Here is an 11,183-nt window from a genome sequence, read left to right on the forward strand (position 1 = left end):
CAGAGTGAGTTCCAGGACAGCCAGGGCTACACAGAGAAACCCTGTCTCGAAAAACCAAAAAAAAAAAAAAAAAAAAAAAAAAGAGTGAAGTTTCTTCTTATTTCTTATTTTGTGAAACTTAACTTCTCCTTTGGATTTGCTTATCTGAGACAAATAAAGAAAATCAGCCTCACAGAGGTAAGGGTTGAGGAAAAGCAAGTTTGTATAGATAACCTTTTCAGATAGTTGTGGATATTCTTATTTGAAATTAGCAACATTTGACAAGTGGTAGTCTACTTTTTAAAAAACTTACTAAGTTGGAGAGATGGCTCAGTGGTTAAGAGCACTCACTGGCTGTCCTTCCAGAGGACTTGGGTTCAGTTCTAAGCACTTACATGCAGTCTTTAACTCCAGTCTCAGAGGATCCACAGTTCTCTTCTGGCCTCCTTAGACACCAAGCATTCATGCATGTGGTAGACCAGACAGATAGACAGACATGAAGGTAAAGCATCCGTACATGTAAATAAGTTTTTTGTTTGTTTGTTTGTTTGTTTGTTTTAATGTAGCCCTAGCTGTCCTAGAACTTGCTCTGTAGACCAGACCAGACTCAAACTGGAGTGATCTGCCTGCTTTTGTCTCCCCATTGCTGGGGGTTATAGGCATGCACCACCACAGCCCTGCTAAAATCAATGACATTTTAAAATTTTATTTATTCATTGTGAGTACAGGCATGAGCCACAGCTCTAGGGTGGAAGTCAGAGAACGACAGCTTGCTATCTTCATTTATCTCCTTTACCACCACACGATAGGCCCTGCCCATTAATTAAACTCAAGTTGCCAGGATTGGCAGCAAATGCCTTTACCCACTAAGCCTAGTGATAGTCTCCTAAAGCTCCGCTGGCATGTCAACTCTACAACCACGACATTTCCTTATTCTGGTTTTGCTTTTTCTTTGTTCTGATGTTTTAGGCATAATCTGTTTATGTGTGCACATCACAGGGCATGCTTGGTGTAAAGGTCAGAAAACAGCTTTTGGGAGTGGGCTCTCTCTAGATGTGTCAGGATTGGAACTCAGGTTGTTAGGCCTGGCAGCAAGCCCCTATACCAGCTGAGTCATCTTGCCATTCTTTACCGTGTTAATTTTGAGAACATAACTGTTTTACATCCAGGTCTGAGTAATCATACCTTTTCAGGGTAAAATGATGTCTGTTCCTGTCTCACACACTTGTAAGATTTTTTTTTCCTCAACACCATCATTTATTAGAGCCCAGAGAAGTTGAGGAGCCTGCAGTGCATCACTCAAAAAGGGACAGCTAGGGTTTGCAGATTCAGAGTAGGGTTGGCCTCTGTCCTTTCCACTACCTTCCTTTTTTTTTTTTTTNTTAAAGGTTTNTTTNTTNTTATATGTAAGTACACTGTAGCTGTCTTCAGACACACCAGAAGAGGGCGTCAGATCTCATTACAGATGGTTGTGAGCCACCATGTGGTTGCTGGGAATTGAACTCAGGAGTCAGTGCTCTTAACCACTGAGCCGTCTCTCCAACTTTTCCACTACCTTCTTAAATATTCTGCTGATAGTAATGGGCGGTCTCAGCATAGGAGAGGAGGATCTCACAGGAGGAAAGTGGGCCGAGAATCAGGATGGTTTGGTTGTCTTGTTTTGTGTTGTGTTGTGCTATTTTATTGAGTAGGTTTCCTTAGATTGTTCATGCCATAGCCCATGCTGGCCTCAAATTCACTATGTAGCTCAGGCTGGCCTTAAACTTGTGTAGTCCTTGAGTAGAGGCACATGACTGGGTTAGAACTTTTATCTCCCTCTTTGTGAGATGTCTAAGGGTTCAGTGAAGTGGTGACGAAAGACTACAAAAGCTGGAATCTTTCATTATCTTACTGATTTTATAGGGAATGCTTTTAAATGTTCATAAATTGTTTGATTTTGTTCTTAGAGAAGATTAGCTTTTAGCTTTTTAAATTTTTTTAAAAGGTTTTAAAAGGTTTATATGTGTATGAATGTTTGCCTGCCTGTGTGCACCATGTTGTTTGTGCCTGGCACCTACAGAGGCTAGAAGGTGTCAGATTTCCTGCAACTGGGGTTGTGAATAGTTGTGTACCACCATATGGCTGCTGGGAACCAAACCTAGGGCCCCTTTAAGAGCAACAAATTCTTAACCGTGAACCGTCTTCTCTAACTCTCTTTCTAACACATTTTATGAGAGAGAGAGAGAGAGAGAGAGACAGACAGACAGACAGACAGACAGACAGACAGACAGACAGACAGACGGGGGGGGGAACCTCTTAGCCCTGCTTCTGACAGACAGACAGACAGAGGGGGGGGACCTCTTAGCCCTGCTTCTGCCTCTCCCCACACTCCACTGCTTTCCTAGAGGGCTTTCCAGCCTCAGTGTGTTTCCTGTGTCCTGCCGAATCCCTTACTTGCTGTTGAGTGATCATAGCAACTCTGCACATACTGAGAGCTGAGGGGCTAGCTTTAATCCAGCACTCTGAGGCAGAGGCTGGCTGATCTCTGTGAGGCCAGCCTGATCTACACAGTGAGTTCCAGGACAGCCAGAGTTACATGCTTAGTATTTCAACCCCACTCCAAAAAAAAAAAAAAAAAAAGCAATCTTTATTCTTTACATTTCCCATCTCCTTGTCTGTCTGTCATCTTCTGGATAACTTTCTCTCCATTCTCCATTCTCTTTTCCTAAGTTTCCAGTTACTAAATTGAAGCTGCCCATTTGGGTCATCTTAATTTCCTGTTTTGGGAATTCTGTGTGGTGTGTTACCCTTTTGGGTTTCCTTGCAGGTTTTTCTAGACCTGTGTTTTATTTCTTCAAGCTAGGTAAGCATGATTTCATAATTTGAGTTTGATAAGTCTAGTGTTTGAAATCAGATTCATTTCTGTATCCAATTAGGAGAATGAGAACCACTGAGGTGTTTCTGTGGAGAGAGGGCTGGGGAAGGTGTCATGGTACGCTTAAGCTTCTGCTGGCTCAGAAGCCTATGTGTTGCCTGCCTTACACCTGCCTTTCCCTGTCTCAATCCGAAATCTCCCACAAGTGCTTCTCTTTGACTCAAACCAACAAGATTCTAGCTAGCAAGACGCCTCTTAACGAGCTGCTGTGAGGCCTCTGTCCTCTGAAGCAGAGGCAGAAGAGCTGGGCACTGCAGATGGAATCTGACTGGGTGTTAGCCATCTGTTGTTTTTGCTTTGGGTTCTTATTCCTAGAGTCTTGTTTGTCTTTTATGCTCAGTTATTTTTGTGTCTTGGCATTGTAGAATTACCTGCAATCATTGGATGCCTATGATTTTTCATTAGCTTGTTAAACTCCTGGAAGGCCTTCCTACCTGGTTAGGGCCACCTTAAGTCCACATTTAGCAGTTTACTGTACCATCTGGAGAAACTAATGTGACAGGCATCCTTGCAGGGACTTGGTCCCCTTTATTCTGGCTCTGGGACTCTTTCCTCTCAAGTTCATTTGGCAGTGGGAGTATTCTAGATCTCTGAGTTAGCCAAAAGCATAACACAACGTTATGGTTCTGTCTTCAAAATGGAAAGGCACTCTTTGCTAAAAGCTCTTTAGCATTCCAGGCTTGCTCAGTTTCTGAACTTTGTTTCTAGATCAGCTACTTCCTTACAAGATAATTAGCTCTTAAGAAGATTATATGTTGGGGCTGGAGGGAAAGCTCAGCAGTTAAGAGCACTTACTGCTCTTGCAGAACAGGGTTCGGCTCCCAACACCTACACTGTGGCTCACAATCACCTATAACTGAAGTTGCAAAGGATCCAGTGTTCTCTTCTACCTTCCTTGGGCTCCTGCATCCATGTGGGACACATAAAATTTAGGCATGTACACATCCACACTAAATAAATACTTTTTTTTTTAAAGAATATATGAGATATTCTAGATCCCTCTCTGCTTTGCTGGCCTGGGACTCACTGAATCAACGATCCACCTCAGATGCCTGCCTTGTTTTGTTTGGGTCAGAGTTGGGTATAGACCACTCTGTTAGTTCAGACCTTCATGTTATTTCCATCTTGATTTTATTTATTCTTGCCTTTTGAATGAAAAAGTATTGTACTTTATTTACTATTATGCATGTGAATGCATGTATACATATGCATGCCATACGCACATGTGAATATCAGAAGACAGTTTATTGGAGTTGGCCTTGTCCTTTGACCTTGTGGGTCCTGGGGAACTGAGTTGGTCACTAGGTTTTATGTGGCAGGGCCTTTCCTGGATGAATTATTAACCTTTTGGTCTTCTGAATTCTTTAGAATTTCACCTTCCAAATATGTCTCCTTGTGTTACGGTTTCATTAAGAAGGCATCAGATTTTAACTTGTTTTTGAAAACTAACCCATCGCGATCTATAGTCATGTTCAAAGCTATGCAAGGGAACACAGCACCCAGGTGCCTGCAGGGCCCAGCCAACCTCCTGGAAAACAGCTGGTCATAATCATCCAATCAGGTTTGTTGTAGGTGGTTGATTGGGTGGTTGGTTTTTCTTTTTTCTTGAGACAAGGTTTTATACAGCTCAGGTGAAACTCAAACTCACTATTTAGCCAAGACTGGTCTTGAATTCCTGATACCTCTAGTGCAGGGTTACAGGTATACAGCACCACACTCAGGATATTTGTTTGTTTTGTGAGACACACTCTCCTGTAGCCCAAGCTGGTTTTCATCTCTACAAGTAGCTAAGGATAACTTTGAACTCCTGACCCTGACTCTGCTAGGATAGCAGGCATGCACCACTGTGTCCAGTTTTGTTACAGTTTTAAAGTCACAGCTTCAGTGCTAACTGTGTGTGGTTCAGCCTTTCTTATCAAGAGTTTTACCTGGTTTTATGCATTTTGAGGCTATGCAGTAAATGCATCGTAGGATCAAGTTTGCTGTAGCATCCATGTCTGCTTCACTCGAAATGTTCCACTTGTTTGAAACATCATATGATACCCCATACATCTGTATTATCTTATGTGTCAGTTTTAAAAATGAAATTTACTTATTTTAGTTCAATTTAAGAATCTGTGCTGGCCTAGAGAGATGACTCAGGGGTTAAAAGTACTGACTGCTCCTTCAGAGTACTCAAGTTCCATTTCTAGAACCCACTTGGTAGCTCACAACCATCTATAATTCGAGTTCCAGGGGATCTGATATCCTCTACTGGCCTCTGTGGGCACCAGATGTACACACAAGCAAAATACCCCTCCCTACACATAAATTTAAAATAATCTTAAAAGATCTGTCTCTAATATTCAAAAGACTCCATTTCTGGGGTTACAAAGACCATTGAGCACTTTCATGTAGCTTAGCATAGGAAATCTTAACTTATAAGTTTTATTGATTCAGCGAATATTTTGGCTCCTTTGTGTTAGCTGACAGTGAAGAAACAGCTTTGGGTGTGGTCATGCTAGAGAGGGTACAAACTTCTCCTATCTCTGTATTAGCAGGGTAATGGGGGAGTGTGTGGGAGTATGTTGTTAACACCTGAATTTGAACATTCTGTAAAAGAGCAGAGCCAGCAAATGGTCCTGAAAATGGCCGGGGCACAGTGGGTGGGTTTGTGTGGTTTTTGTTAAACGGACCTTGGTTGAGAGCAAGCTGATGGAGGGTTTAGAGGAATAAGAATCTAATTTCTGACATTTGCTGTGTTTATTAGAACTTTTTCGTCTTTTTCTTTAATTTTAAAAAACACTTTTATTATCTCTCCCCTGCCTCTGTACCCCCCCTCCTGTGTGTGTGTGTGTGTGTGTGTGTGTGTGTGTGTGTGTGTGTGTGTAAAAGAGTCAAAGAGTTATAAACAGCTATCAGCTGGTATGTGGATGCTGGGAACCAAACCCAGGGCCTACAGCGCTGGGATTAAAGGCGTGCGCCACCACGCCCGGCATTATTTTATTTTTATTAATTTATTTTGAGAGGGTCTTAGTGTGTAGCTCTTCCAAGTCTGGAACTTGTTATATTGACCAGGCTGGCCTTGAACTCAGATCCACTTGCCTCTGCCTCCTGGGGTTGGGATTAAAGATCTGTACCACTATGCTTGGCCAGTTTACAGACTTTAAAAGAAAAAACTTTCCTGATGGTGGTGGTGGTTGTTGTTGTTTGTGGCAGTGTTGGGGCTTCAGCCTAGAGCCTGGCATGGTGGGCAGGTGCTCTCCACTAAGTCACACTACGGCTACTGCTTTACCATGCTGCTTCTCACGTGCTCTCATTAGTGAGATGGATGACTTAGAGTATCTTTTAGATGAACCAGATTAGCATTAGTAGTTGTTTTGTTCTATAAAATATTTCTTATATTAAAATTTAAATGTAATAATTGACTTCCTAGCACATGCAAGAGTTTTAGGTTCCATCTTGAGCACTGGATGGCTGGTAATAATAATCCTGAATTATGTTTATATGCTGTCAAATATCTAAAACACAAAGAAAGGTTAGTTTTAATGTTCTGTTTTTCAGTGATGTGTTGGCATTGCCCATTTTCAAGCAAGAAGATTCCAGCCTTTCCTTGGAAGATGAGGCCAAGCACCCCCCCTTCCAATATGTAATGTGTGCTGCAACTTCGCCAGCCGTTAAACTGCACGATGAGACACTTACTTACTTGAACCAAGGTTAGTATGGTTCGCTATATATTGACATGTAAAACTCAACAAAGATCTTAAAGAAATGTCTTGATATTGTAATTACAGTGCTATTGACAATTAAAAATGAGGTTCTTAAATTGTCCAAGCTTAGCAAACACTATAGGATGTTTTCTTTGTGCCAACAGTGTTATCCATGAACAGCCTTTTTATGTAATAAGTCTGAGGTCACGCTGATCCACACAGTGAGCTCCAGAGCTACAGAGTGAGACCCTGTCTCTAAAACAAAAAAGTGGAGAATGACTTGTGATTTCCCTTAATAAGGAGCTTAGAATACCGAGGCTTTCTTTATCTTAAGACAGTAGTGCTGTCTGAGGCACGTGTGGTCACCTCCCTTTGCTTTTAATATATAGAAATTATTTGGGGTTCATTTATCAGAGATTTAACTTTCAAATGATTTTATTTAGTAATTTGTTTAGGACTTAATTTTTCAGAAGTAACTGCACAGGGCAAGGATATTCATTTTAACCTTTTTTATTCTGTTGACTGACTATAGTGAGAGTTGCTTAGGCACGAAAGACATGGTTAATTCTCAGCTACTTTAGTAAAAGGTATTTTGTTGTTGAGGTGCTTGGGATCCAACCCAGGGCCCTAGGTTGGTAAGGCAAGTGCTGACCTCATACCAGACCCACTGAGAGCTTTTCTGGAACAGGACCTTGTTCCAAGGGGAAGTTCTGAATGCATTTGTAGTCCTGCCCAGCAGGTACTTGTGCTTCTACACAGAGCAATGCTTTCAGAGTTGCAGGAGGCTGAAAGTGAAGTCCCAGTTCCTAGTAGGTTTGAGGCAGGACCCAAGAACTTTGCCCTTTTCTTTCTCCTCTCCCCTCCCCTCCTTACCTCTCTTCTCTTTTGAGAAAGGATCTCTGGCTGACCTGGAGCTCACAGAGGTCCACCTGCTAAGTACTGAGGTTAAAGGTTAAATTTAGGTGAGGTTGCTGCTGCCTTGGGGACCACATTGAATCCCCCCACACCTCTACTCCCTGTCCCCATCCGCTTCTTTTTTTTTTTTTTTTTTTTTGAGACAGGGTTTCTCTGTGTAGCCCTGGCTGTCCTGGAACTCACGTTGTTGACCAGGCTGGCCTCGAACTCAGAAATCCGCCTGCCTCTGCCTTCCGAGTGCTGGGATCAAAGGCGTGCGCCACCACGCCCGGCCCCCCATCCACTTCTTAAAATAATGTCTCACTGTATGTCTTAGGTTTTCTATTGCCGTGAAAAGACACCACAATCATGACAACTCTTTTTTTTTTTTTTTTTTGGATTTATTTATTATGTATACAGCATTCTGCCTGCATGTATACCTACTGGCCCAAAAGAGGGCACCCGCTCTTATAGATGGTTGTGAGTCACCATGTGGTTGCTGGGAATTGAACTCAGGACCTCTGGAAGAGCAGACAGTCCTTTTAACCTCTAAGCCATCTCTCCAGACCTCTCATGATAACTCTTACAAAGGAAAACATTTAATTGAGGCTGCCTTACAGTTTCAGAGGTTTAATGCATTATTGTGATGGTGGGAAACATGGCAGAATAAAGGCAGACATGATGCTGGAGAAGGAGATGAGAATTCTGCATTTTGATCCACAGGCAGCAGCAGGAGACTGCCACACTATGCCTAGCTTGAGCATATGGAACCCCAGTGCCCACCTCTACTATGACATACTTCCTCCAGCAAAGCCACATCTCCTTCATTAAGACCACATCTAATAGTGCCACTTCCTATGGGCCAAACATTCAAACACATGAATCTATGGGGCCACTTGTATTCAAACCACCACACTGTATCCCCAACTATCCTTGGAACTCACTGTGTAGACCCAGTCAGCCTTAAACCCACAGAGATGTGCCTGCCTCTGCCTCAGTTGCTGGGATTAAAACTGTGCCACCATGCTGCTCAGAGTTTGCTATTGTTTTCATCATTATTATTATTAATAATAATTACATTGAATATTTGGGAAAATAAGTACATTTTCCTTGAATTCTGTTTGTCTGTCTCTCTGCTGGGGATCAGACACTCACCTCATGCAGAGCAGGTGCTTCACGACTCAGCTTTACTCCTTAGCCCTCCAGCACCACCTGTTGAAGGGAAGGGTTCAGAGCAGAGTTGGCAGGCATTCCAGAGCTAATGCTGTTATTTACAGTTGGCTAGTAACTTCCCTTAAGCTCACTGTTCCCCTGCCTCTTAGAGATATTCATTAGGACTGCACCATTGGGTAACATGAAGAAAGCAAGAAAGAGGAAACTATAGGTAATTTAGGTAGCAGAAGTTGGAAGAGTTCTTAACTGGGGGGGGGGGGGGTGTTGTTTTCAAATTGCAGGAGTATAGAGTTTAAATCTGCAACTGTGTTATGTCTGAGTGGTCAATTGTATGCAGTTAGGTCCCTGACTTTCACCCTAAAGTAAAAACTAGTCCAGTCTGGAGTAACTGGTTCTCCTTTGAGCAGAGTCTGACTTAAGTAGATTACTCTTTGCCAGGGGCTAAGTCTTTGGAAGGAGATGTATGTGAGACCTGCTCTGCCTTCCTGGGCTGTGGGTTATCTCTTTGTAGCCACTGGGGCAAGCAAAAAGCCTTTCTCCTAGTCTCTCTCAAAATATTGTTCTTTTAGTGTCGAATTCTATTCCATTCTGTTATGAACGGTAATTAACCAAGATTAGCTACTTTGCAAATAGGTCTTATGCTCTAGGATCTAATGCACATTTGCTGACTTAAATTTCTATTAGAATATTGTACACTTTAGAAAAAATGAATTTTTAAATTACTTTTGTTTTATTCTATAGTAGATTTCCTTTTATCTAGTTTTGCTTCTTGTTATTAGAAGTCAGTGCTATAGAAATAAGAGGCTGGAACTTAGGTAACATAGCAGTTAAGAACACTTGCTGTCCCTTCCCACCCCCGCTCCCACCCTCACTTTCATGAGGTAAGGTCTCAGTTGTATGGCTCTGACTGACTTGGAACTCACTGTGCAGACTAGGCTGGCCTCAAATTCAGAGATCTCCCTCTGCCTCCCTGCCTCTCTGCCTCCCACATTCTCAGATTTCCAGCCTTAAAAACACCTAATACTCAGCCATGCTGGGCAGCACATGCCTTTAATCCCAGCATATGGGAAGTGATTGGTGAGATGAACTACATTCCCTCCCTTGGAATAAAATAGGCTGGGCTAGAACTCCTGCTTCAGCCTGGAATTACAGGCACATAGTATCATGTCCAGTCCACCAACCCTTTAAAAACCCACTACTGGTTTGGGAGAATAAACGGAGTTTTTGTCCAAGAGCAGCAACTCTTGATCTGTCTGTGGGAAGGCATTCAGCTGTCAACTTCACAGTTCCTTAGGTAGACCATGAAACACCAAGCAAAGAAAGCTGGGGTGCCAGGGCTCCCCCTGCTCTTATTCTGTCAGTCATGTGGATTTCACGTTTCTGGGGATCATGAAGTAATCCCAGTGGGATGAGTTTCCCTTTGTCCGTGAACCTAATGAGCGCTGCTTCTCAGCCTCTCTCTTAACTCCTTTCCTTGGGAGACTCCGAGAGGTTAAGCCCTCTGTTTTTATGTTTGCTCCTTCAGTGACTGTGTTCAAATGGCCTCACCTAACAACTGTAGCCCGAAAAGCCCTCTGTTAGCCTGTCCAGCCCAATCTCTTCCTGTAGCTCCAGATTTTAAATTAACTTATCAATATGGATGCCCTGTAGTCTCTGACTTAATCCTTTCAAGTCTTGCTCCACTGTGGATCTGCTCCTTGCTGTCTTCACCACATCTGGAGCTGGCAGCTGTTCCTGATCAGTACTCTGGAGCAGTTCTCAGCTCTCCTCTTGAAGTTTACATCTGAAAGCAGAAAACAGTGTCTCCAGGGAGAGACCTCACTTCTAAACTCTGGTATTAGCAAATGGAAATATGTCTTGTAGCCTTGCCAATTCAAACTGAGGTGAACAGTGGTCTGTCTTTATTTCATGGAGGCTGACTTTCTCCTTCAGGTCTTAAGTTAGCACTGCCTCCCCGCCCCTTCCCAAAACAGGGTTTCTCTGTATAGCCCTGGCTGTCCTGGAGCTCACTTTGTAGACCTGGCTGGCCTCGAACTCAGAGATCCACCTGCCTCTGCCTCCATAGTGCTGGGATTAAAGGTGTGCGCCACCACGCCGGCTTTGTGAACCCTTCTTGAGTATTGAACAAACAGCCCTCTGACAAAAACCCAAGTTAAAATAGTCCTTCTCTTGTATTTTTGTTAGAATTCCAGAACCCAAAGGTTTGGAATGTAACATTGAGAGGGGCACACAGGTTGCCTTCTAGAGGAATATTTGCAGTTTACCATTGTATGAAGTCAGTCCTTGTCCACTTGATTTATTTATTATCTGTAAGTACACTGTAGCTGTCTTCAGACACACCAGGAGAGGGCAGCAGATCTCATAACAGATAGTTGTGAGCCACCATGTGGTTGCTGGGATTTGAACTCAGGACCTCTGGAAGAGGTCTTTCTTCATCCACTAGGGTGTTGACTTTTTTTTTTTTTTTTTTTTTTTAAAGATTTATTTATTTATTATATGTAAGTACACTGTAGCTGTCTTCAGACACTCCAGAA

The 11,183-nt window shown here is 42.7% G+C and overlaps 1 protein-coding gene across 5 annotated transcripts in view; it reads left to right on the plus strand.

The window, feature by feature from the left end:
* Ubp1 (upstream binding protein 1) overlaps window positions 1-11,183 on the plus strand; it is a 42,282-nt gene that overhangs the window by 4,913 nt on the left and 26,186 nt on the right. For all 5 annotated transcript variants that reach the window (XM_029542895.1, XM_029542896.1, XM_029542897.1 and 2 more), the window contains one exon: window positions 6,437-6,588. In XM_029542895.1, coding sequence (XP_029398755.1) covers window positions 6,437-6,588 — 152 coding nt within the window. The remainder of the gene's footprint in view (window positions 1-6,436; window positions 6,589-11,183) is intronic.

This window comes from Mus pahari, chromosome 10 (genome assembly GCF_900095145.1).
Source record: "Mus pahari chromosome 10, PAHARI_EIJ_v1.1, whole genome shotgun sequence".
Classification (NCBI taxonomy): domain Eukaryota; kingdom Metazoa; phylum Chordata; class Mammalia; order Rodentia; family Muridae; genus Mus; species Mus pahari.